Raw genomic sequence first — 26,954 nt, forward strand, 5'->3', positions numbered from 1 at the left:
AGGTGTCTTGTTTAATGGAAGCATCGCATCTTGACCATCCCTGATTATACATCCAACCTTTAACATAAATGGAAGATCAGGATTTTGCTATTTATTGTAAAAGTATTTCGGCTTTATTGCAAGATTCAATGGGAATTATTCAAAAGTTAATTTTGTACCAAATTTATCCTTCTTCTAATTGGTTGTTATCGGAATATGGCTCCCTCACATATCCGATCATGTAACCACAACTCTAATTGCATCATATAAATATCTTTATCTCCAAAAAGAGAGCCTAATGAAGAAAGGTTTTTGCAGTTGGATTTCCCCTCGAAAAATATCATCAAAAGCTGTTGACTAATTTTATTTATTTATTGCACACCAGTTTAGAAAAATGAGCAATTTTCACACAAGGGCAAAATGAGCAGTTTTTTCCAAAAAGGTCTAAGTGAGCAATTGACAAAACGCTCACATATCGTAAGTTTATTAATCAACTACAATAAAAAAGTGAAAACTCAAAGACACGATTTTTTACAGACCAAAAACAAAACCATAATTGATTGATCGAAGGTAAATTAATGATGCAGATGATGAAAAAAGAACTATTCCATACTTCATAATTAATTAATTTATTATTATTTGAGGGCAACATTTGATGCTGGAATATGGTCCTTGGTTACAAATTAGACTCAACACAATATGACTAATATAAGATAGATCAAGGTTAATTAACCTTGAGATACATAACATTTTGTTGCACTATGGCCAACTTGAAGATTATAATTATGTAATTTTGAATAAAACAATGTTTCATTCAAGATTATAAATACGAGATCATACATAGATATTACAAAAAAAAAAAAAGAAAAAAATCACTAAGAACTTTTAGGACCTTCAAAAACGACACTTTCACGTTTATGAATTTTTTGTTCGTGGCTATACAGAGAATTTCTTGTTTTAAATACTCTATCACACGGTGTGCAAACAAAACCCTTGGTAATTATGTGCATTGATTCCACATGACGACGTATTACATGGCCGTAGGAAGTTGAGTATTCACATTTTTTGCATTGATATCCCTTTCCCGTCTTTTGCTTGGTGTAGTGCTGACTAATCTCCTTATTTAAAGCTTCAATATACTCTGGAATTATGTTACGTTAATATATAATTCCTGATGAATAAAATAAATACGAACCCTTGTTTTTATCCGACGAAATATCCAAAGCATCATGATTAGTTTCCATTTGTTCAGATTCGTTTTGACTATAATTTTGAGTTAATTCTGAGTCATTGCTTTCATCCAGGATATAACATTCTTCATCTTCAGTATTTGGTAAAGATTTCGGGAGGGCTTCGTTTATATCATTCTTTACGATGGAAATATCGGGAGAATCAGGGGGTAGATAAGATGGAGTGGTATAAGTGGAAGCAGTGGAAGTGGAAGGCTGAGATTCACGTCTTTTTTTAGGAGGAGGAGCATCATTGGAGAGACCCTTGATTTGAAACTCTTCCGCAATGGAAATGAAATCCTCGAGTTCCTCTTGAATCACCTTCACTTCTCCATGATACATAAAGGAAAGAAGCAATTCTAAATGATCAAAGTTGATCCCTCTCAAATAAATCAGTGGATGTGTCTGGATGGGCGCGGATGCAATAATAGAACGAAAGATAGGGGAGCAAGCACTCAGAATCACTTTGTGAGCCTTGATGATCTTTGATCCAGAAATGAGCGTCACATCAAAGAGTTCCTCATTTTGGCGGAGATCGGAAAAACCTTGTTTGAAATTGGATTCATACTCATTCCATCGAAGACAAAGGCGTTCCAAGGATCCCATTTTGCATCAATAATTAATTATTAATTTATTATAAATATTAAATATAAATAATAAAGTAGGGTAACTTTGTTTATTTATGTATACACAAGTAACTACAAGGTTCGAAAAGCTAGGGGATTATAACATGTTTTTTATTCACGAAACCCTTCTACCATTAGATGCCTAATTTATTTTTATGACATTAAAAATTACACAAAGCAGATGTAAAGTCTTGTTATATTTTTAAAGCCATAGGATGACCAAAGGCTTTTAAACAAATTGGCAATTCTTTTTACTGCATAAATAACTTGATTTACTATGCATAAATTCACCCTTTTAAATAAATTCAGAACTTAAATTATCCTCAAGCTAACAGGCGAGTTTCTCTACATTGTTTTAAAGCTTTAATGTACACCATAGAGAAATAAATACATTTATTCAGTCAATGATATCAAAGCAAGTTTTACTAATCCTTGCTTTAAATTACTAATTAGTAATCAGTGTATTGTAACTATTCTATAATTTATGATGCAATTTGTGACGTCAGTGAAAACGCTCAGGATTTTTACAAACCTCTTATATTCAAAATAAACAAAATTACAAAATAACAATATTTATATTGCAAGCAAAGATCAAGAATGGGATCCCTCGAACGCCTTTGTCTCCGATGGAATGAGTATGAATCCAATTTCAAACAAGGTTTTTCCGATCTCCGTGAAAACGAAGAACTCTTTGATGTGACGCTCATATCTGGATCAAAGATCATCAAGGCTCACAAAGTGATTCTGAGTGCTTGCTCCCCTATTTTTCGTTCCATTATTGCATCCGCGCCCATCCAGACACATCCACTGATTTATTTGAGAGGGATCAACTTTGATCATTTGGAATTGCTTCTTTCCTTTATGTATCATGGAGAAGTGAAGGTGATTCAAGAGGAACTCGAGGATTTCATTTCCATTGCGGAAGAGTTTCAAATCAAGGGTCTCTCCAATGATCCTCCTCCCAAAAAAAGACGTGAATCTCAGCCTTCCACCTCCACTGCTTCCGCGTATCCCACTCAATCTTACCTAAATCATCATTCCCCTGATCTTTCCATTGTAAAGAATGATATAAACGATTCCCTCTCCAAATCTTTATCTAATACCGAAGTTGAAGAATGTTATATCCTGGATGAAAGCAATGACTCAGAATTTACTCAAAATGAATCTGATCAAATGGAGACTAATCATGATGCGTTAGATATATCCTCGGATCAAAACCAAGGTTTGCAATTATTTTAATGACATTATTCATTCAACTGTCCTTCAATTATAATCATTATTTTAAAAATTCCAGAGTATCTTGAAGCCTTAAATAGAGAGATTAATCAGCACTACTGCAAGCAAAAAACAGGGAAGGGATATCAATGCAAAAAATGTGATTATATGGCTACGAAGCGGCCTGCAATGCATCATCATGTGGAGGCCAGGCACATCATTACAAAGGGTTTTATTTGTTCCATCTGCGAGAAGACATTTAAGACAAGAAAAACTCTAATTGATCATAATTACAGAACACATAAACGTGAAAGTATCGTTTTTGAAGGTCCCAAAGTAACTCTTTGAAGAAGCAATATTCTAGTTATTTCTTGTATTTATTAGACATCTCCCCACTCTGAAGATTAAATTCCTTAAAAAGAAGTGTCAAGAGTTATGAATATAATGCTTTACCTATTTTAAGTAGTTAAGTAATATTTCATAAATAAACGTAGTTATACAGTTGTATTCGTCCCTTTCCCCCTCCCCAATAAAGATCGATCACACAAACAACAAAGGCATCTGGTATCCCTGTACTCTATTGGGGGGAAAAGTGAGGAATACAATTGTATACTTACGGAGATGAAATGAAATTTGAAATGTTTAATAGTACATTTATCTTTGTTTTCGTTGAAAGGAAGTGTACTCGTATTTAAACTTTGGTATTCTCCATCTCAGGGGTCACCAAATATATCGGGGATTTGTAATTGAAAGAATGACAAACACGAGCCGAATATTTTTTCGGTTCTAATTTATATAATATATAAAATTAACCGAATAAATGACGTCGCAATAAATTTTACGATACTCTTCATCGAGTATCACTAATGTCATATATATCAACAACTTGAAGGAAACGCTATTATAGGTGCTCAAAGTTGATAAACAATGGACAAATACACATACAATAAGTCTATATGAAATATCATCAAATGGCTTTAATAATTTAAAAAAAATTGCATTGAATACTACTTAATGCAAATGATACACACTGATTTCTGAGTTAAATCTAAGTAATAGCAATAAAAATATCTTAAAATGGCTTGATTTGCACCTTTTTTTTTCTTATTATTTCAACTGTAAAAAAATTTTTGTATCTACAATATGGAAATTAGATTGTATAACGATGTAATAACATATTTTAATACATTTTAAGGTCAAATATATAATAAAATTGGAAACGGAAGGATATATTTTTGATATACGGCAAGGTTTAAGTCCTTTTACTTGCTGGTCCCATTTTGACATCAAATGGTTCACTCTTTTCTTTAATTTTAATGTAAAAGCGGTCTTCTTTCTTATAAAACTTGCTTGTTTAGGCCCTCAAAATGGTCGTCATCAACTACGCTGACGGCATGTGAAAACGTTCTATTAGTCGGGAGAGAAAGGAGTGGATCTTGGGTTCATATTTGAACGTTTAAAAAGCAGATTGCAGGCAAAAATTAGATGCAGGTTTTTTTTTAAATTATGAATTTACAGCTTTTTTTGATAAGAAAATTCTTTGAATGATTAAAATTACATCAAAATATGATCGATTACTTGATTTACTAATTTTTGATTTTTTTCTACCGCAATTAGTATTGATTGATAATTAGTATTCTACGACACAATAGGAAGCTCAAGAGTCTGTTGCTCTACTTTTTTTTGTAACGTCTACTGAATATATATATGATTTTTGTACGTGATATTCATGTTTTTACTAGTAAAATATTTTTTTTTAGCTTGATTGATAATATTAATAATAGTAAAACACAACTCAAAAATGTTTTCTTTTGATATCGTATCATAACATCACCTTCAGATTTACTACATTTACGAAACTTCTATATATTATTATTCAAAAAAAAATCTAAGACTTTACTCAAATTTTTGCAAGATATTGAATAAAACCTAATTTTGAGATGTAAAATTAATTCTTGTAGGAGATGTGATTTATATCTGTTGAGTTATTGATTATTTTGCTATCAGTTAAATTAAATTTACAAAAAAAAACGGGGAAAAAAACACTTATTGAGTAGAAATGTGAGATATTGTAACGCAGGGGTTAGTACAAGCAGAGATGCGGAATGGGTATAAAATGCCCGACTCCTATATTTTGTATGTCACCAACTCCGACTCTAACACACAATTTTCGATGGCCTATATAAGTACTATTGAGTCTACAGAGTATAAATATAGATCTAATTTATAGCTATGGGTAGTTATTGTTTATATGTAGTAAATAATTGTCCCAATCAGTATATAGAAAACATTTGGAATATAATAAATTTAACAAGATTAACAAATGAAATACAACCTCTCACTGTATCGTACTCTTTACTCTGATGACATTGGCTAAGTAATGAACTAGCATGGTTAGTGGCCATGCTCTACCCAAAATAATAATTTAGAGGTGTAGGAGAATTGTGATTGTACAGACTATTAGAGCACATTTGAAATTTGTGAAGTAAACTCATAAATGAGTTAACTTTCAAGTTTCATACATTAAGAGTACTTAATGCCTATAATTACTTATAACAATCAAGGAGAAAACTTAACGAACACTCAATATAAGTCTTAGATTATAAATAAGTTTTATATAAATAAATTATAATAATTTTGGTAGACGGAGTCTACTGTATACATTTTTGGACTCAGCTGCCCTGGTTACAAGTGTTGCAATATTGCTCGTATTGCTTATTCTTCTTTACTATTTTACTAGCGACTGTACTTGGCATTGATAAGATTTATTGGGTATCGATGAACAGACAAAACCTTGTTTTAATCATATAGAAGATGACTCCCCTAGAAATCCTTAATCCTTATTAACTCACTCACACGTAACTACTCAATACTAATGTATATCAATTCATTTGACGTGTACTATCCTCAAGAATAATAATAAGAGTTTGAGTTAAAAAAAATTATTTTGGGATGACTGATGAGTACTTAAGTCTTTAAAGGGGTCACTAATTAAAACAAACAAAATTCATTTTAACATTCCAGCGTTAATATTTATCTCCCTTCTTAGCATATACTGAAAATTTACATGAACTATTATGAAGGAATAATGATATAACAGACCAATAACAAACACGAACGGACACAGTGCCCTTCGTATATATGCACACGCCTCCAATATTTCAATAATACGACTACATTATTCTTTTCTTAGATCAAAAATGTTTATATGATTTACAATGGTATACAATGAACCCTGCTTACATGTTCGATGCTAAGTGCAGTCCCTACAATATTTCATCTATATGTTAATTCATATATCAAAAGCAGGTTTAAGATCTCCATCGTAGAGAACTATATACAGTGCACCCGGTGACTTGTTGTCATATATATTGATACAGACATACAAACTTTGTTTTATTAATATAAAGCTTACATTTACTATTCTAAGTCAAGTATTTTCGTTAACTAGGTCTGGGAGCATTAACAGTTGGAAGTATATTGCGTGTTCAAGTCAAATAAGTTTTAAACATTTAACAGAATTTTTCTCTCTGGTATCTAATCCGGTGCCCGATACTTTCGCCTCAGCCTATTTTTTCTCAGGACATTTTGTCTCATGGATGTTTCGCCTTAAAATATCAACAAATGAGCTTTATACTTCGTGTTTGTTTATTTTTGGTTGAAATTAATGTTCCCTTTGATTTTTTTAAATCAAAAAATGTAATGTGTAGTACAATAAATTAAAAAATTGTTGTTTTCTGTTGCGCTAATAAGGGAATTATTTTCTTTCCTCATTTTAGGCTTGTTTGTTAATCCATGATTAATTTCTCATTTGTGGGCCTCAAGCAAACCAGTTGGGAAAAAAAGGAGGGGATGACGTTTGACGCTTCTACCTACTCTTGCTTCTTCAATAGGGCCCATCCGAGTCAATTTGCCGCCCTATGCAAGATATTAGCCAATGATATCTATATTCAATATTTTACTCTCAAACAAATCTGAATATATTATTTGCCTTAGGCATTTATTATATTCTGTGAAACATTAAAAACATCTAATAATATAATAAATAATTAAAAATATAATATCAATTGCCAATGCAAAATATAAGCTTCAACTATGAATAAAGGATAACTCTAGACAAGTGCTACAAAATAAATTATAAATATTACAACTGCACGAATATATGTCTAGTGTATACTGTTGATATGTCAGGGGTGTCCGGAAGGGGGGTAGCTCCCCCCCCCAAATAAGGAGTTTTTTAAAAATAAATAATAGGGAGAAAACATTTGATCAAATTATGCTCCAGAGCTTTATAGAAATTAAAAAATATATATAATCCTGTAGATTATACTGTATCCACTAAAATTTTCAAACTAAGAATGCAGTTTTTAACTGGTTGGAGCAGTGCATTCAAGTCTGATTGAAGCCGAAAATGTAGACAAATGATTCAGAACTAATTTTTTCCTCTCATACGGCTATCCCCTCCCCACCCCAAAGTCATGCATTAATGTCTCTAACAATGGAAATTAAATCCCGACCAGACCCGAGTGTTAATGGCCCAGCTGTCTTATTGGAAAAATTGAGCTCGACCCGAAAGTCGGGTTAGGTTCAGGCTCACCTGAAATATAATTTGTATATGAATTAGTGACTCAATAATATAATATAATTAAAGTTGATAATATTGTAGAGAAAAACGCGTGCAAGGAGAAGGGGAGGAAAAAGACATAAGTATCATTGTTTAAAATACTGATGTGATTATCATCTGCCTGCTTTATTATGATTTTTGAGGGTATAACGAATGTATTTATTAGCAAAATGTTTAATAAAGATATACTACGTATAATTGACTTCGACGTTTTTTATCCGTTATAGTAGATTTGAAACCGTCACACTCCATGAAATTGTAATTCATTATGAACCTTATTATCAGAATAATAGCTAATGGAACGAAAAAGTAGAGTATTTTGAAATATATTTGAAGTTCAATGTTTAAAAAAGAAGGCTTAAATTAAGTATAATCTACATACTAAAAAATAAACCATCACACATTTATGTTAAATATACAATATTAAACAATTGGAATCATATAACCAATAACAATAAATTATATATACAGAATATTGAAATAATAGATTGATCCAAATAATATTTTCTTGTTCTAACATCGGAATCCAGTTAAATATGTCATAAGTATAACTTTAGGTTGCAAAACACAAGCAAGACGTGGAGTTTAATCAAAAAGACCCCTTTTCTTCATGTGGAAGTTGATATATACAATTGTGCACAGGATAGATATATCTCTACCGATGAGATCTAACTAATTATTAATAATAAAGTAAATGTTAAAATCATAAAATTAGACAATAAATATACTAATAAAAAAATGTTAGAAATAAATCCATCTTAAAGATTTAGAGCAAAAGCTAATTATGTAGTAATGTCCGGCGATATTACTCCTTATTAAGAGCATCAAAAAAGATATTTTCCCTGTTATTTATGCTTATATAACAACATACTATTATCATGAAGGAAATACACAATTAGTAATTATAATGCTACAACCAATGTAACTACCCCCACTGTTGTGACCATTTAAGCAGTTATTTTTGCCTTTTATGAGTTTTCTGAACACTATTTCTTGGAGCCTATCAACCATAGCTAAGCCTTAAGTGATAAAAAAAGTAACATTTATTGACTATGTAATATTGGAAAACCTAATTATCATACCCAAGTCTTTAAGTGAAGAAAATAGTCTCAGACAAACTAGTTGCGAACCATCCAAAGCTACTACTCCCGTTGTTGTAACCATTTAAGCACTTTTTTTGCCATTGAATGAGTTGTGTATCATAATTCTTGATAATTTTGGCTAAAATAGAATCATATTTTAGGGTTAGATTTAAAAAAAAATGAATACTTACTGTTAGATAGTACAAAATTCAGAGTTCCATTTCGAAATTAGTAAATATTTTATACTTTTTACTGATAACTTGATCGTCATTTGGTGTGGCTGACTCAAAATATATGTATTTCTATAAATGACATCAGTACCAACATCTTCAATTAATTTAATGATGGTTCTTCGGGAAGGGATAGGTTTACCCGTATACTTCTCCATAAATTTTTGAACGTAAATGATTAGCAATGGATAAGGTTATATTATATGCAATAAGCATCTTTGTGAGATCAGAGTTAAAGTCTGACTTGATGTATTCATCATTAACTTGATTTTTTAGATGAATATCCATGCTCTTGATATGAGGATAATAATGGGCGTGTTATTCTAGACAGGGGATTAAAGTCACATTTATATAGACAAATCCGACAAACCATCTGTTTCTCATCCGGTAAATATTTTCCAAATTCTTGGGCTTTCATTTTCATAAATCTAGACAGAAGGCGACGTTATTTTAGGCAGTTGATTTAGTTCTCTATCGACTATCAGCATCTAATGTTATATTAATATGGAATAATAACGGCGGGAATGATAACGTTCTTGATTGATAGAAGAAAATGTATATTATTTAATCAATGATGCCATAAGTATGTCTTCTCTTCTCCTCGCACGCTTTTCTATTCTTACCAAAATTATCAACCTTAAATATAATATATACTTATATCAGACCTAGCTACACTAAGTCTAATCACCTAGCGGAGAATATATATTTTTTTAGTTTACTCTTTCCATAATGGAATTGAATGTTGGTTGAAAGTTAAACCACGTGACCTAATTCCTTTCGTTCTAACAATGAGTATTTGACGAAACTGTGAGATCTGTTTTTCAATGGGGAATGAGTAGAAGGTGTCACCCACCAATTTTTCGTTACTCCACTAAATTTAAATCTGCTAATTTATCGTTAGTCCGCTAATCGCTAATTTTCTCACTAATTTTGTAGGTTTTTAGGTCCATTACTTTAATCCCCTAATTAAATTACTTTAATCCTTGTCAAATAATCTTCCTATTAGTGTTGGATCGGTCTAATAAAACTGCAGTCTTATCAGTTCTGTCCTAATAAAATTTGTCAGTCCTAGGACCTGACCTGACAATGGTAGTTATAACAGTTGAAATGACGTAGTTTACTAACTGAGTCACAGGAGGTTTATTCAAGTATTATAATTTATTCGTCCTAGCTAAGACTCATTATTTTCTTCGTTTATATACTTTTCAATTCCAACTAGAAGTCAAAAATAATTTTATTTGAAAGACCATATCGGGGTCAATATTAGTCTTTTAAATCGAACAACGGTTCTAAACTACAGTTGACATTTTTGGGTATTTTAACTCATTCTACAAATTTGAATACAATGTCTATAATTGACTCATATATGTCTAGGTAATATTGGGTTTTGTGAATATATGATGGAAAAAAAAAAAATTGTTTATGTTTTAAATTATGTTGACGCACCAAATTTGTAATCCATTTTCTTTTAAATATGAGGGCTATGCTTTAGCAACAAACGTTCGCCAAAATGTGTTCTCCAGTCAGAGAAATGGACAAACCTTGCTTGATTTTAATATTGATAGTATTAAAAATAAAAAAATAGAACCTTGTTACACGTTTTCCCTAAAAATGTATATATTTGCGTTCTGGGGTCTGTTCATAACACAATACAACATAATTTTTGCCTACAGGGTGAACCCCACATTTATTAATGTTATTTAAGCCGTAGAACACGAATATGACCATTAAAACTTTCAATTCATGAAGGGTTAGCTTTTAAAGCATTTCTTAAAAATTAAGTTTTTAGGGTATAACTAAGATTCAGTGCCATATTTCGACATGAAAAGACGATAAATATGAAAATCATCATCATATTTGATAAAATTTATTGAAGCTTCATATTACGAGTATTGGAAGAGACGGATATAGTAGAAAATCCAATTTTGTTTCCACCATGATTAGAACATTTGAAGGTCCAAAGTATTTATTGACAAATGTATTATCACTAGAGATTGTCGATAGGATTCGAGACTTACGACTCAACTTGGACTTGAGGTCTTATTTTGAAGACATTACACCTTGAGTTGATCTCACTATCAGAGACTCTCTAATCGAATCAAAAATTCAATATTATTATAATCAAAGAAATAAAGCAAATGCAAATATAAAAAAAAGAAGTGGCAGAAATCTAATATATTAATAATACAGTTGACTTAGTTCATTGCCTACTATTATCATTCAGGCAGTTGTTTTATTTTGTTGCAAGCCTCACTGTCGACAAAACTCAACAACGCTCATCTAATTTTTAATTTAAAGTCTACGTTTTTTGAGGAAAGGTTGAGAGAAAAAATAAAAAAATATCTCTTTGTGAACAAATGACCATGGAAGGAAAAACAGCTACTAGGAAATTAGTTCAAGGTACTTCATTTCGCGTACTTCTTATTATATGTGCAATAGTGGTGCAATACATTGATAAAACATAACTAACTAAAGTGTATTTATTGCAAAATGGGATCCCTAGAACGCCTTTGTCTTCGATGGAATGAGTATGAATCCAATTTCAAACAAGGTTTTTCCGATCTCCGCCAAAATGAGGAACTCTTTGATGTGACGCTCATTTCTGGATCAAAGATCATCAAGGCTCATAAAGTGATTCTGAGTGCTTGCTCCCCTATCTTTCGTTCTATTATTGCATCCGCGCCCATCCAGACACATCCACTGATTTATTTGAGAGGGATCAACTTTGATCATTTGGAATTACTTCTTTCCTTCATGTATCATGGAGAAGTGAAAGTGATTCAAGAGGAACTCGATGATTTTATTTCCATTGCAGAAGAGTTTCAAATCAAGGGTCTCTCCAATGATGCTCCTCCTCCTAAAAAGACGTGAATCTCAGCCTTCTACCTCCACTGCTTCACCTTATCCCACTCCATCATATTCATCTCATGATTCTCCCGATCTTTCCATTGTAAAGAATGATATAAACGATTCATTCTCCAAATCTTTACCTAATACCGAAGTTGAAGAATGTTATATCCTGGATGAGAGCGATGATTTAAAATTTAATCAAAATGAACTGGAACAAATGGAAACTAATAATGATGCCTTAGATATTTCGTCAGTTAAAAATAAAGGTTGGCATTTATTTTACTTATCAGGAATGTAATATTAATATAATTATCTTAAATTCCAGAGTATATTGAGGCTTTAAATAGGGAGATTAGTCAGCACTACAGCAAACAAAAGACAGGGAAAGGATATCAATGCAAAAAATGTGACTATATAGCAACGAGAAAGTTTACCATGATTCAACATGTTGAAGCCAAGCATATTATTACAAAAGGTTTTGTTTGTGCTGTCTGCGATAAAGTATTTAAAACAAGGAATTCTTTGTTTAGCCATGAGAACAGAGTTCATAAACGTGAAAGTGTCGTTTTTGAAGGTCCCCAAAATATTGGGTGAGGGTTTAAAGGTGTAATATCAGATAAAATTTATATTATTTTTCTATTTTTACGTATGATCTCAATGTTTAATAAGTTTTATGAACTAGAAGTATAAAGCATTTCCACTAAACTGCATCATTATTGAAGGAGACGCCATTTTGGGGCCTCAAAGTTGATTTTTTTACCGAATAAAATGGACTAACTTCCAATAAATCTGCATTAAACTTCATCAAATGGCTTTAAGAACAAAAAAAAAAAAAAGACTTAACATCTGCATGGAGTGTAAATTGATGTCAATGATAAACTCTGATATTTGAATATAATCAAAGTGGTATGTTCTGAAAATCCCTATGAAAGGTCTAAAATTGTTTTTTTTATTGACTAACTAGCAACGAGAGAGAAAATCGATTTATCACGATGTAATAATATATTTTTAATAGATATTAGGATGAGATATATAATAAAACTAGGCAACAGAGGAATATTTTTTTGATTGATAGTAACGTACAAGTGTGTTTATTTGTTTGGCCTATTTGACATCCAATAGTTCACTATTTTCCTTAATATTAATAAAAATGGCGTTTTATTGTTATAAAGAATTAATGTTTAGGCCTGGGATCATATAAAATAGAATATTGCACAAAAAAGTACAGCTGCGTTTATTAATACGGTAGGCTACTATTATTTACATTGTAACTTTGAACAGCTGCATTTAAGTCATTTATGAGTATTTTTTCAATATATTCCATGAGTATAGCGGATAAATCAATAATATATTCAGAATAAGCGGATATTATGTATTTTATGTGAGAGGATCATATGAAAAACATAAACTAACGATATGATCTTGAACTTAATAAATATGTAGTTAAATGATACTCGCGAAATCAAATTTTCTATGACATCCCTACATTTATAGTGGTTGAACAGTTTATAATAAAGACTAAAAGTTGATTCCATCTAAGCTCGACCCCACCATCCAAACCTCGTTTTTCCAAGCCCGTGGCTCGAAGCTTACAGACCGACATTTATTTATAATGTAAATAATTCATTTTCAACTAATCGATATCTTCATCTTCTATTTGACACCTTATGAAAACTAAGCTGAAGTTGACGTTATTGATTAATTAATTGTGAGTGTAATTCTTACTTACTTATATCTTTTTAAATCGTATTTGTATAATTGATATCTAAAGCTTCAAAATTAATGCCGTTTTATTAAATTAATCTGGATTTGATTCTGCGATATTTGACTTTATCAATTAGTCATAACAATCTGATGCTTCAAATATATTGAACGTGTCTCATGGCATTAATCAAATACTATATAATGTACATACTAAATAATTTTCAATTAAGTAAACTTACTAAGTTAATTAAAGTCTACGTTTTTGGAAGAAAGGTTGCGAGTAAACAAGTAAAAGTCTCTTTGTGATCAAACAACCAGTTTCCTTGCTAGCACGGAAAGAAAAACAGAAGCAAGGACATATTACAAGTGCTTCATTTGACATATTTTTAGTTTTTGACTTTACTGTAAAATACAAGTGCAATATTGTGAGTGGTGCAATACATTCATAAATTTAAATTTCTACAATACAATAAATATTTATTGCAAAATCAAGAATGGGATCCCTCGAACGCCTTTGTCTCCGATGGAATGAGTATGAATCCAATTTCAAACAAGGTTTTTCCGATCTCCGTGAAAACGAGGAACTCTTTGATGTGACGCTCATTTCTGGATCAAAGATCATCAAGGCTCATAAAGTGATTCTGAGTGCTTGCTCCCCTATTTTTCGTTCTATAATTGCATCTGCACCCATCCAGACACATCCACTGATTTATTTGAGAGGGATCAACTTTGATCATTTGGAATTACTCCTTTCCTTCATGTATCATGGAGAAGTGAAAGTGATTCAAGAGGAACTCGAGGATTTCATTTCCATTGCGGAAGAGTTTCAAATCAAGGGTCTCTCCAATGATGCTCCTCCTCCTAAAAAAAGACATGAATCTCAGCCTTCTACCTCCACTGCTTCACCTTATCCCACTCCATCATATTCATCTCATGACTCCCCCGATCTTTCCATCGTAAAGAATGATATAAACGATTCCCTCTCCGAATCTTTACCTAATACAGAAAATGAAGAATTTTATATCCTGGATGAGGGCAATGACTCAGAATTAACTCAAAATTATAGTCAAAACGAATCTGAACAAATGGAAACTGTTAATAATGCTATAGATATTTCGTCGGATAAAAATAATGGTTCGTATTTATTAGGAATTGAGTATTAATATAATTTTCTTCAAATTTCAGAGTATATTGAGGCTTTAAATAGAGAGATTAGGCAGCACTATAGCAAACAAAAGACTGGCAAGGGATATCAATGTAAAAAATGTGAGTATACGAACATTAATCAAGTAACAATGCATCATCATGTGGAGGCCAGGCATATCATTACAAGGGGTTTTGTTTGCACAATCTGTTTAAAAACATTTAAAACACGTTATTCTTTATCCAAACATAAATATCGAGTTCACAAACGTGAAAGTGTTGTTTTCGAAGGTCCCAATGCCCTCACTCAATGAAGCATCAATTTTCACATAGGAATGAGATTGTTATTAATCCGTTATAAATTTGTATTATTCTGTGTTATGATGTGAAATAGTCTTTTCTTATCAAAGTCATTTATATATTAATATTATGCATCCCTACTTTCAAAAATCATTATTTTTTACATTTGAATTTTCCATGAGTGCGCGGTCATTGTAAGTTTTCAATTTATGTTTAATAAATATTGTTTATGTATTACGACAACATCATTCCTTGCTCAAATTATAGTTAATTGAATGTTTCAAATTAATTTTTAAGACGGAATTATTCGCAAATAAGGAATCGAAGTAAAGTGAGTGATCCGGGGGTAGAATAATTTGAGACACAAATAATAATAGATGAAACTACAACATGTTTGTTCTTGTTCCTCCCATCTTCCCCACAATAATGATTTCAGGAGAAATCGTGGAAGATTCCATATAATACTCGAGCGCTTTCCTAGATTATAGAAAGATGGGTATAAGATAAAAAAAAATAAAGCATGGATCAATTGCTTAAAAAAGATTCAATGTAGATCCCCTCTGGAATTAGTCTCTACATTTTGAACACCTGCTTGTATATTTTTTTATCCAGGATCGTTGCTAGCTTTCGCCATTTTGAGAGGGGGTGGGGCCCAAAAATTATCAACACCGCAATATAAATAGGTTTATTTTATATACGATATAAATTTTAGGAGGCTTCAGAAAAACTTTCCACAAGAGATCTATATTTTAAAACAAGGTATTTCACTAGCAAAATAGGCTTTTATGACCATATTAAATCATAATTTCAATAATTATAATTAATTAACTATCCTCTTTATGTGTAATATAATAAAGGAGTAGGTCAGACCGGGGCAGGTTGTCACAATATTATTATAATACTATTAACTATGATTTGGTTTGTCCAGGGGATAATTTTTGATTTTAGGATTAATTAATATGAATTTAGCTGTCATTTTTAAATATTTAACAATTCATTCACTATAGAAGATCCGGAATTTTTTCTCTCAGTTAATTTATGTTGATTTAATAATCACTAACCAATCTAATATATATATTATAAATAAATTGATATGTTTAGAGCAATTTAAGAAATCATAAGCTAATAAACAAATGAAAATTAAGTAATTATCCGCCATTTTTAAATAATATAAATGATGAGTACCTTCTTATTTTAATTTTATCATTGCTATTCGCATATTCGGTGCAAAGAAGCGAAAATATAATGATTAAATCAACTCTCTTATTTTTCTTCGTCTCAATTTATCTAATTATGGTTTGGAAATCATGTCGATTTGGTAATTTTGGACTAATAAATAGCTCACCAGAATGAAATACTAATAGGCTATGAAATTAGTTTGATATGAACTAAATAATTTCATTATGAATTTGTTGACTACAAAATTAATCAAGGGCTAAAAATATATTATTTTTCTTAATGTCAGGGTTTGATAAAGAAATTTAGTATGAAATAGTATTAAGTATTATGGCTTATTGAGTTATAGTGAGTATTTTAAAATACTTCTTGGTCCAAGTCCATTAATTAATTATATTGGAACCGTTTCCTCAATATATAATTAATTGTTTGAATATGTTTATTTCAATGTCTATTGATAAAGTTTACACTAGATATTATCTCCATTCTTAAAAGTTAAATAATTAATAGTGAATATAATATTTATATATATATAATAGTTTTTACAATAATTGTGTATGCAATATAAATAGACTAGTTATAGGCAATTGTCATTGAATATCACTTTTGAAGAGGGGATCCACAAAACATCTCTATTTTCAATGGAATGAACATGAATCCAATTTTAAACATGGTTTTTCCGATCTCCGCCAAAAGGAGGAACTCTTTGATGTGACGCTCATTTCTGGATCAAAGATCATCAAGGCTCACAAAGTGATTCTGAGTGCTTGCTCCCCTATTTTTCGTTCCATCATTGCATCCGCGCCCATCCATACACATCCACTGATTTATTTGAGAGGGATCAACTTTGATCATTTGGAATTGCTTCTATCCTTTATGGATCATGGAGAAGTGAAAGTGATTCAAGAGGAACTCGAGGATTTCATTTCCATTGCGGAAGAGCTTCAAATCAAGGGTATCTCAAGGAACCTTCAGCCGTCAGTTGATCACTCAAGTATACCCACTGCTTCTACTTCTCTTTGTCCTTGTTCATCACAAGATCAAGTTCAACCATTCGATGTGTCTTCAATAAAAAACGCAGCATCCGTGTCTCTCTAAGTATTTACATAATACCCCAAGTGAAGACACCGTGGAAGAGTGCTACACACTGGATGAAAGTGATGAATCAAATATTAGTCAAAGTGATACTCAAAACGAATCTAATCAAATGGAAATCCAGGCGTCTTTAAATTCAAACTTTGTTTCATGTGATCTTCCAGATAAATCGGATGGATTAGACATAGATGCATCTTCAGATTCAAACTTTATTTTGTGCGATCCTCAAGATAAATCGGATGAATTGGACACTGAGGCATCTTCAAGTTCAAACTTGATCGCAGTTGATCACCCGAAAAAACCTATGGGATTGGAAATCCAAAGATCAATCGACATTTCATCAGATAAATACAATGGTTTGTATAGTCTACATTTAGTATTTCCATGTAATTAGGCTACCCATTTATTATTTTTTCAATTTCAGAGTATGTTCAAGCATTAGATTATGAGATTGAGTGCTACTACCCTAGGTTAAAGTCGAAAAAGGGATGTGAAAAGTGTGGTTATACTTGTCCAAATCCTAGTAAAATGCGTATTCAAATTGAAGGCAGACATATAATTACGAAACGGTTTTTCTGCAAACTCTGTTGCAAAACTTACAAAACAAGAAATTCCTTAAGATGTCATAATTATTATAAACATAAAAACGGATATATGCTCAAGCGCTTGGGTCTAACTAGAAAAAAGTCTTAATGATCTTCAAGTCCGATAGATTATTGTCTGGAGGGAGGAATTAATCCTATTTTACTACAATTCCTCGGTTTGTTGAACCCTAAGTAAGATTAAACCAAGCACAACATTTATAGTTGGCAGTTGTATTATTTTAATCCCTCTTTTAACTCTTATTTGTTTAAATTGATGCAAAATAAATGCTTTGAAAGTGAGGGGAGGCTTTTGGTATATTTTATCAGATTAAATTAGTCAATTAAACAAATTTTTATTTTATTTTAATGGCATTTTCTTTATGTGATATTAAGTATGGCTAATCCTTACTAGAGACAAAGTGATCATTAAAACGCCTTGAACATTGTAACGTTGTACTAAACCCATGTTTATAGCAATTTCCTGGAAAATGCTTGTTTAATGCCAATCTACCCACCCTATTCAGGGGCGTCCGCAGGATTATAGTTTGGGTGGGGGGAGACTTGATTTTTTGAAGTTATTTTGTAAAAAATAAAAATAAAATATTTTGCTGATTAATTTGATGGAATGACCTTTTTTTAGAAGATAAATCCTTCAAAAAAACAAAAAACAATTTCTGTTTTCTCATTAAAATTTCTTTTCCCTCGCCGTTAATTTTAAAAAAAAATTCAAAAAATACTACTTGAAGTGAAAATGAGTAGTGGGTCGTACTTAAACATATTAAATCCTGCGGGCCACGGGTTAGACATATCCGTATAGAACCTACTACTCCATATTGCAGTTACTTTTATCCAAGAAGATAATTAATGTTAAACAATACCAATTTAATTAGTTAAATGAAATATATTTAATTAAATTGTAAATTCAAATTAAATATCATGGTAAATTTGTCCTATGGGCGGCAAAGCAGGGCATGCTTTTCTATTTATTCAATTAGGAGGTGTTTGCTTCTTGGAATAGTATATGAGCTTGAAGATTAAAAAAAAAAATATATTCATAGGTTGTTCCAAGGTTAATAGAAATACAAGGTTATACCATAACGGTTGTACAACTGATGTTTGACTTCCACCACGCTTTTAAAAATAAACGTCATAGTGTATGAGTGGTTGCGTGTTTTCTCAAAATTTGTTTTTCTTGCCCAGTAAGCGGTAAGATGCATTAAATTGAAAATCCTAGCAATATTAATCTCATAGACTATGAGTGGTTGCGTGTTTTGTTAAAATCTGCCTATCTTGCCCAGTAGTTGGTACAATACATCAAATTAAAAATTCTATCAAGACCGATTACATTAGTCTAACCTAAAGCATTAAACCAAGTATGCTTAGCCTAACCTTGGGTTGTTCTAATAAAATAAGGTAAATTAATAATTCAGAAATTGTTCTGAATAAAATTTATCGCTACTCAACCTTACAGGCAACTCAAAAATTATGTTTCAACATGAGTATAATCACCCTGCCTGACCTCCAATATTTTTTTCAGTTATAGGATTTATCGTCCCTAATAACAAAACCATGATTACGACAGTAAAAAAGTAATAATCTGGATTCCTGCGGAGAGGGAGGACAAAGGATCCCGTGAATTTTCCCATATAAAAAAGTAACCAGATGTCTAACCCTAGTTTAATTTAACCAAAAGCTGTGACTATAGGAGGTGCAAGTCCTACATGATTAAAAATGCATTATACTAAAACTACATAATTGATCTGGAGTTATTACAATATGTAATTTTTACAATCTCTTAGATTCTTGTATTTAATCATCGTAATCATCTTAATTATGGTTCTAGGACACTGCTGAAAGCAACTTTTCCGAAAAAATAATTAATATATTTGATAATGTTTCATACTATGTAATTATCTACTAGACTACTCCAGTGACGGAACCCATCTTGATAATTATTGAGTCAGATACGACCTTGGGATAGATAAGTGTAAATAAGGACTTGACCAGGTAGATTGGAGCTCCAACACATTCGATCTATACGATTGATCCATTCTCATTGTCCATTGAATCATAAAAATTATTGATGGATTGACTCCTTCCATTGTTTAACCACATATTTTTCTCTTTCTTATTTATTTATGGGACGGTTGTCCTGATTTTTATTTTAACACAACTGGTCCAATAGCGGATTGAATCCACTTTTAAATGATCTTTATAATGAAATGAATCAATTAACAGCACTTAATCATTGCAATTCGTGGCAAAAAATTAAACATTTTATCTTTTAAAATTGGACTAACGTGATTGGGAATCATAATTATATAATATTGCAGTATGATTCATGATCAAATATATTTACTATTTTCTCGGCAAAGCGTCTGCAAACGGTTAATTATGCCCTTAGAATTCAGGGTATTTCTCTTGAGAAATAAATCTATCTTGTAGACTGCTAAGTCCCATTAACCTCCTGACCAATATTTGAATCTATGATAGAGCTCAAATAAGTATTTCCCCTGATTTTTTGGATATATTTGGAATGATAGACTAAGGTCTTTCCTTTGAATTTCATCTCACTACGAAATTCATTGTGGGGTTATCACAATTGGAATTAAATATTATAATATAAAGAATGCAAGATTTGATACCCAAATAAAGATTTTGTTATAATTGTATTTATCAATATAAGGAAATGAAATTTGCGAAAATATTAGTGAGTGAAAACACATTATATGTGTAAAATATGTATATATGAGTTATGAATCAAGAAAACAATAGTTTTTTAATTAATAAGTTTCTAGATTAAATGCCTTAATTTAGAATAGATTTGAATTGAGAATCTGCTTCATAAACTAGCCTTTGGACCTTTAAAGACAACACTTTCATTTTTATGGACTTGATGATTATGAACTTTGAGAGAATTTCTAGTTTTATAAGTTTTACCGCAGGTAGAGCAAACAAAACCGTCTGTAATTATGTGTTTAGCTTCAACATGACTACGCATTGTACATCTATCCACTGTAGAGTAGTTACATTTTTTACATTGGAAATTTCGTTGCAATGTATTCTTACAATAGTACCGATCGATCTCATTATTTAACGCTTGAAAATACTCTGAAATTAAAAATTATATAATATATTAAATAATGTTTGAACTACTAATATTGGTACGAACCCTTGTTTTTAACCGACGAAATATCTAAGACATCATTATTAGTTTCCATATGCTCAGATTCGTTTTGACTATAATTTTGAGTAAATTCTGAGTCATTGCCCTCATCAAGGATATAACATTCTTCATCTTCGGTATTAGATAAAGATTTGGAGAGGGAATCGTTTATATCATTCTTTACAATGGAAAGATCGGGGGAGTCATGAGATGAATAAGATTGAGTGGGATAAGCGGAAGCAGTAGAGGTGGAAGGCTGAGATTCACGTCTTTTTTTAGGAGGAGGAGGATCATTGGAGAGACCCTTGATTTGAAACTCTTCTGCAATGGAAATAAAATCATCGAGTTCCTCTTGAATCACTTTCACTTCTCCATGATACATGAAGGAAAGGAGTAATTCCAAATGATCAAAGTTGATCCCTCTCAAATAAATCAGTGGATGTGTCTGGATGGGTGCAGATGCAATAATAGAACGAAAAATAGGGGAGCAAGCACTCAGAATCACTTTATGAGCCTTGATGATCTTTGAGCCAGAAATGAGCGTCACATCAAAGAGTTCCTCGTTTTCACGGAGATCGGAAAAACCTTGTTTGAAATTGGATTCATACTCATTCCATCGAAGACAAAGGCGTTCTAGGGATCCCATTCTTGATTTTAGCTTGCTATAATATTTTAATAAATAATTACAAAACAAAAGTACGCTTATAAATACTTTGCTTATATATATATATTGCACCACAGGATGACGTCATTGTCACATATCTTTAACAGGCAGAAGGTGGCTGGATGCTGATGCTTAAAAAAAAGCTGTTGTGCTACTTCAGCTGCTATAGAAGAGGTCGAATAGGGATCAGTGTTTGGCAAGTTGATTTGAATAATTATAGTAAAGTTCGTTTTCGATATGTAATATTTATTCATATCCAATAAATACTAAAACAATAAGTTATTATTTAAAATGTATTTATCTATACTTTTTTAAAAGTACTGAATCACGAATAATACAATTAACAGCTGAAAGGACATGGTTAGTAACTATATCATTTCAGCTGTTTATAGGTAAAAAACCAAGTTTTATAACAATGAATATCCTTTTTCCTAATATTAAGGAAACTATTGGATATTAAAATGGGACTAAAAAATAAAAGAACTTAAACTATACTGTCTATAATTTTTTCATCTCTCTATTGCCTAGTTTTATTGTACATGAAAGGATGGGCTGTTTGGTCAAATAAGTTACTGTTTTGAGATTAGAAAAGGAAAACAGTAGGTAGATTTTCCCTTCTTTTTCTTTCTTCTTTTTTCCTTCATTATTTATTAATATTTCTTGTACAACATCTCCTTCTAATAAAGACTATAGTTTGTCGCTTACCTTAGTAATATTGAATACAATTAATTGTATTAGTCAAATGCCATAAAAAGTTCCTCGTCCGCCTGGATTGCAAAAGATTGGGTCTCCATCTTTACATTTTCTCTCGAAGTTCATACTTTTCCATATAGATATCCTATCAACACGCCTTCCGATCCTCTCTTCATGTCTTGTTCTAGGAATCTCGTCTCTGTATGCCTCACTCTATGGATATCATCTTCTTTAATGGAGGGATTGTGCAGATACCCTTCCCTTTCAAGGTCTGTCATAGTGACTTCTGACCTTGTGAATCATTGCAACTATGTTCAAAAATACATAAATTCCTCCAAATCTTCTACGGAATAATTGTATACTGCTATAAGAACTAATGAGTTCCATAAAAAGACAGAATAATCCACTGAAACCCCAAGTGAGGAACAGAAAGAGTTTTCATCCTCCATCCACTGCTCCTTCATTGAAATTCTGAAGTTATTTTGTTCTTAAATCAACTCCGCTTCGTTTCTTACTCTAAGAAAAATATTTCATTGATACGAGTCCTTCAGTTTCCTTGATGTATATAGCACAGAAATAACTTATCTCAATCACAATTCCATTTATAAGGTGGAGTTTGTGATGTATAATCTATATGGATAATTACCTATATAACCTAGACTCTCAATTTTTTTTATTATATGTGTGCCTCTTTTGTCATTGGAAGGCGAGTAGAAGATAATTCTAGACTCCTAAAGGTATTGTGCCACTCTTTTCTCGATAATTTTGTCTGCATTGCCAATGCATATTCGATTCTGCTAAGTATTATAAGTATTCATTTCTCTATAATACTGACCTTCGTAAAAATTCAAATGAACTAAATAATAATTATATTTGAAATATTGAAATTCCCTACTCATCGTGAATGGATCTCTTCAACGTTGCAATCTTTTAATCTCCTTTGCAAGGAAGGAGTCGATTCTGTTCTCTTGAGATGGATGATAAAATTATAAGTATTTTTCTTCAATTTCCTTTATCTGGCTTTGGTCCTATCTCTTGGAGAACATATCTGAAGAGTTTTCGTATTTTTCGTCCCGTCAAAAATACATGCCCTGATTTTCCGCAGTTGTAAGTTAAGTTGTATCTGGATTTACGAACAAAGAAGAACAACTGCCTGAATTATATTATCGGCAAGAATGCATAATCTGAAGGGAGAAGTTAACACCACGACGACCTATTAAGTAATGAATAAAAAATAGGAAAGAACATTCATTTTCTTCCTCCAAAATCATATAACAGGCAGCTAATATTAATAAGGGTCATAATTCAGTGTACTGGATGTCTCGTTTCTGCTTTCTCCTCCTGCTCTTTATTCATTGTCGACTCTACTGATAACTCATTAGATAATACAACATCAGATGAAGAGACTCTACATATGGCAGGGGTCGGGTATCTTTTTTCAAGATTACTCAAAAGAACTTGTAAGTAAAATTAATTTACAACAAACTATTGCATGGGCGTCCGCATGGTTATATATATATATATATATATTATATATTTTTTTTTTTTTGGGGGGGACTTAGTATTTTGAATTTGATTTAAAATTTTTCTTCACATAATAATTTTGATCAAATAGCCTTTATAGAATTTATCCCATGTTTTCTCGCGATAACCCCCTCCTGTGGACACCCCTGTAGTGGAATGATGTTTAAATACTAAGAAGTTGAAGTCCTTCTTTATGATATGGAGATAACATCCACTCACTCCCATTACCCCCAAAATTTTCTTAATTACCCCATTTGGGGGTAATTTACTCCTATTTCCCCACCACTGCACTATAGGATGCCAATACCTTTAAGAAATCATGCAAACCTTTTATCTAAAAAAAACAACAGTAAAAGGCCCAAAAATCAATTGGTCGGTAGCCATTTTTTCCAAAATACGGAATCACTTTTTTGTTGGGAATTGTTCACAACTTAACAAGTGCTAATTGGAATTCAACCAATCAGCGTTCAGAACGCAGAAAACTCGACAGCTGTTAACAAAATAATCAAATGTAAACTTTTATGTTTACGTAACGTCGAGCTAGTTGAATAAAAAGTATTGATTTAAAACTGTGGATCCATAATAGATAGATTTTGGTATTTTTGTTTACTAGGCGATAATGGGTACGCATGGCATGAAATGATCATATGTTTCCCCAGAATATAAAATATTTCAGTGTGATTAGAATTATGGAAAGTTCAAGCGTTTTTTTTTTTTTTTGTAAATATTTCTATCATAAGATAAACAAATAATTAACAACGGGCAGTGACATGACTTGCAAAATGTCAATAATTTGAAGAATCAATTTTGTAACGGGTCCCTACCTCATTATTGTTTTCGCTAATTCCTAATGTATACATCCCTTTGCCATAGTGATTTTTTATTGAGTTAGTGAGTGAGTTAAACAAACACTTAATCTACCTTGAAAACAACAAAATTACCCATACATGCCTGAGTCAAAACAAATAACCAAATGCTCAAATAAATAGACCAGGCATTTCCTAACTTAGTTCAGTCTATTGATGACGACCCTTTCCTACAGTTATCATGCAATTCAAAATACATTTTATAGGATTTCTTTGGACATTACTCCTTTGCATCATCTCCTTATCCTGGGCCAATGACAACAACCGATTTTTTATTCCTTGTGAGTACATCAATTTAATAAATCATTGTAAAAAAACCCTTTTATTCGTATTATCGTAAGGGTTCCATCCACGATACAGATGCTTAAGAAATTGTGGAAAGGACGTTCAGGAACGAAGTTACTGCTGCTATACTATTAAAGTTGATAAATGTTGCTTTGGAGGTTCCTTTCACCCTACTGATAGTAATAGCAATGGAGATTATTTAGGATCTTTCCATCCTCCTAATTCAAATGTTGAATCAAACAATGACTTCCTTGGATCTTTTTATCCAACCAATTCCAAAATAATCAATCAACAACGAACTTTATTAACTCCATCTGAAAGTATTATCGATACTCAGCTCCCAAACGGCATCAACCCATTAATTTATATTTTCCCCCAATCAACGGAGTCCGTGCCAAATTATGTCAATCTTCCTTCCACACATGATCCAAGGTACAAAATATAAATATATTCATTCAAAATTAATTTTTCACATTATTTTTAGTTTGAATACGCAGCAAGAAAATCGAATCCTTGTTCCTCCTGGTTCATCTATCAACCCAGGTGGCGGAAATACCAAAATTCTTATTCCTCCAGGATATGAATCTCAATTTCCAAACAATGGAAATACTAAAATACTGATTCCTCCAGGATATGAGTCTCGATTTCCAAACAATGAAAATACCAAAATTCTTATTCCTCCAGGATATGAATCTCGATTTCCAAACAATGGAAACACAAAAATACTGATTCCTCCAGGATATGAATCTCGATTTCCAAACAATGGAAACACAAAAATACTGATTCCTCCAGGATATGAATCTCGATTTCCAAACAATGAAAATACCAAAATTCTTATTCCTCCAGGATATGAGCCTCGATTTCCAAACAATGGAAACACAAAAATACTTATTCCTCCAGGATATGAATCTCGATTTCCAAACAATGAAAATACCAAAATTCTTATTCCTCCAGGATATGAGCCTCGATTTCCAAACAATGGAAACACAAAAATACTTATTCCTCCAGGATATGAATCTCGATTTCCAAACAATGGAAACACTAAAATACTTATTCCTCCAGGATATGAATCTCGATTTCCAAACAATGGAAACACAAAAATACTGATTCCTCCAGGATATGAGTCTCTATTTCCAAACTATGGAAACACTAAAATATTGATTCCTCCAGGTACATCCATTGATTCAAATGAAAATCACAAAATTCTCCTTCCTCCTGGATATCAATCTGGTTTTCGAAAAACTGGAAGGTTTTCTGGAGCCTTTATCATAGATAGCCCTGAAAACAAAAATATCTTACTTCCTCCTCAAACTAATATTCAAGTCCAAAATGAAACTAAACAAGTTTACCAAACAATAAATCCATTACCTCCATCTGATAAACAACCAGCGTCACGAATTCTTATTCCCGAAGGTTGGAATAAACCTGTTAGAAATGGAACAAAAATCTTAACATCAGGTAGTTCTGTCACTCCCCTTCCTGAGTCTGAAGTGCATCAAGATATATCAAGGAAAAGGAAAACTAGATCTATTCTACGTAATTTCTTTTTACCAGGTATTTTGAATGATCAAGTGCCTTCCTCCTATGGTGGCAGTGGTTCCTTCGGAGGAGAATCTTCATCCTTTGGTGGAAGTGGATCCTTTGGAGGAGAATCCTCATCCTATGGTGGAAGTGGATCCTTTGGAGGATCGTCATCAGCCCATTCCTCATCCTATGGTGGAAGTGGATCCTTTGGAGGATCTTCATCTGGCAATTTAGGAGGGAGTGGATTATTTAATCCCAATCCATCTAGAGATCCAATCACGTTCCCCAGAAAAAACTCTACTTAAAAACAAATGTTATCCTTAATTATAATATGAATTTCTTTTCTGTATACGATTTCTTTTAATAAAATCAATCATCATTCCCATTGCATAAAA

The 26,954-nt window shown here is 31.9% G+C and overlaps 7 protein-coding genes across 8 annotated transcripts; 5 read left to right on the forward strand and 2 right to left on the reverse strand.

Moving 5' to 3' along the window:
* Positions 1-592: 592 nt before the first annotated feature.
* LOC121122881 (uncharacterized) lies at positions 593-1,932 on the reverse strand. The gene is made up of 2 exons (XM_040717957.2): positions 1,175-1,932; positions 593-1,120 (listed from the first exon to the last, which is right to left on the reverse strand). Exons 1-2 carry the CDS (start codon positions 1,812-1,814, stop codon positions 855-857), a joined length of 906 nt encoding a protein of 301 aa, XP_040573891.1. The 5' UTR covers positions 1,815-1,932; the 3' UTR covers positions 593-854.
* A 456-nt stretch (positions 1,933-2,388) lies between these two features.
* LOC121122882 (uncharacterized) lies at positions 2,389-4,274 on the forward strand. Its single transcript, XM_040717958.2, has 2 exons — positions 2,389-3,056; positions 3,129-4,274. The coding sequence occupies exons 1-2, from the start codon at positions 2,432-2,434 to the stop codon at positions 3,395-3,397; spliced, it is 894 nt and encodes a 297-aa protein (XP_040573892.1). The 5' UTR covers positions 2,389-2,431; the 3' UTR covers positions 3,398-4,274.
* A 7,120-nt stretch (positions 4,275-11,394) lies between these two features.
* LOC121122999 (uncharacterized) lies at positions 11,395-12,892 on the forward strand. Its single transcript, XM_040718078.2, is given in 4 exon segments — positions 11,395-11,843; positions 11,845-12,101; positions 12,161-12,425; positions 12,505-12,892. Coding segments are annotated over 4 exon segments (903 nt in total). The 5' UTR covers positions 11,395-11,475; the 3' UTR covers positions 12,518-12,892.
* LOC121122998 (uncharacterized) lies at positions 12,608-15,230 on the forward strand. Its single transcript, XM_040718077.2, has 3 exons — positions 12,608-12,741; positions 13,813-14,673; positions 14,725-15,230. Exons 2-3 carry the CDS (start codon positions 14,034-14,036, stop codon positions 14,994-14,996), a joined length of 912 nt encoding a protein of 303 aa, XP_040574011.1. The 5' UTR covers positions 12,608-12,741; positions 13,813-14,033; the 3' UTR covers positions 14,997-15,230.
* A 1,525-nt stretch (positions 15,231-16,755) lies between these two features.
* On the forward strand, positions 16,756-18,758 carry LOC121123627 (uncharacterized; the record flags this gene model as incomplete). Its single annotated transcript, XM_040718764.2, is given in 3 exon segments — positions 16,756-17,237; positions 17,239-17,609; positions 17,678-18,758. Coding segments are annotated over 3 exon segments (1,122 nt in total), but the record flags the coding sequence as incomplete, so codon positions are not given.
* A 1,729-nt stretch (positions 18,759-20,487) lies between these two features.
* On the reverse strand, positions 20,488-21,738 carry LOC121123240 (uncharacterized). The gene is made up of 3 exons (XM_040718367.2): positions 21,716-21,738; positions 21,010-21,665; positions 20,488-20,948 (listed from the first exon to the last, which is right to left on the reverse strand). The coding sequence occupies exons 2-3, from the start codon at positions 21,647-21,649 to the stop codon at positions 20,680-20,682; spliced, it is 909 nt and encodes a 302-aa protein (XP_040574301.1). The 5' UTR covers positions 21,650-21,665; positions 21,716-21,738; the 3' UTR covers positions 20,488-20,679.
* A 2,825-nt stretch (positions 21,739-24,563) lies between these two features.
* LOC121123043 (uncharacterized) lies at positions 24,564-26,954 on the forward strand. 2 transcript variants are annotated; one of them, XM_040718121.2, is made up of 4 exons: positions 24,564-25,031; positions 25,092-25,467; positions 25,520-26,493; positions 26,590-26,954. In XM_040718121.2, the coding sequence occupies exons 1-4, from the start codon at positions 24,932-24,934 to the stop codon at positions 26,862-26,864; spliced, it is 1,725 nt and encodes a 574-aa protein (XP_040574055.1). In that variant the 5' UTR covers positions 24,564-24,931; the 3' UTR covers positions 26,865-26,954. The 2 variants fall into 2 exon arrangements, with proteins under 2 accessions (XP_040574055.1, XP_040574054.1); XM_040718120.2 differs by having other exon boundaries at positions 24,632-25,031; positions 25,520-26,954.

This window comes from Lepeophtheirus salmonis, chromosome 8 (assembly GCF_016086655.4).
Source record: "Lepeophtheirus salmonis chromosome 8, UVic_Lsal_1.4, whole genome shotgun sequence".
Classification (NCBI taxonomy): domain Eukaryota; kingdom Metazoa; phylum Arthropoda; class Copepoda; order Siphonostomatoida; family Caligidae; genus Lepeophtheirus; species Lepeophtheirus salmonis.

Coding starts and splice junctions, on each gene's coding strand:
- LOC121123240 (XM_040718367.2), bottom strand. CDS start 21,649: ATGGGATCCCTAGAACGCCTTTGTCTTCGATGGAATGAGTATGAATCC. Junction 20,949..21,009: donor TTCGTCGGTTAAAAACAAGG/GTTCGTACCAAT, acceptor TTTTAATTTCAG/AGTATTTTCAAGCGTTAAAT.
- LOC121123043 (XM_040718120.2), top strand. CDS start 24,932: ATGCAATTCAAAATACATTTTATAGGATTTCTTTGGACATTACTCCTT. Junction 25,032..25,091: donor CAACCGATTTTTTATTCCTT/GTGAGTACATCA, acceptor TATTATCGTAAG/GGTTCCATCCACGATACAGA. Junction 25,468..25,519: donor CCTTCCACACATGATCCAAG/GTACAAAATATA, acceptor CATTATTTTTAG/TTTGAATACGCAGCAAGAAA.
- LOC121122882 (XM_040717958.2), top strand. CDS start 2,432: ATGGGATCCCTCGAACGCCTTTGTCTCCGATGGAATGAGTATGAATCC. Junction 3,057..3,128: donor ATCCTCGGATCAAAACCAAG/GTTTGCAATTAT, acceptor TAAAAATTCCAG/AGTATCTTGAAGCCTTAAAT.
- LOC121122998 (XM_040718077.2), top strand. CDS start 14,034: ATGGGATCCCTCGAACGCCTTTGTCTCCGATGGAATGAGTATGAATCC. Junction 14,674..14,724: donor TTCGTCGGATAAAAATAATG/GTTCGTATTTAT, acceptor TTCAAATTTCAG/AGTATATTGAGGCTTTAAAT.
- LOC121122881 (XM_040717957.2), bottom strand. CDS start 1,814: ATGGGATCCTTGGAACGCCTTTGTCTTCGATGGAATGAGTATGAATCC. Junction 1,121..1,174: donor TTCGTCGGATAAAAACAAGG/GTTCGTATTTAT, acceptor ACATAATTCCAG/AGTATATTGAAGCTTTAAAT.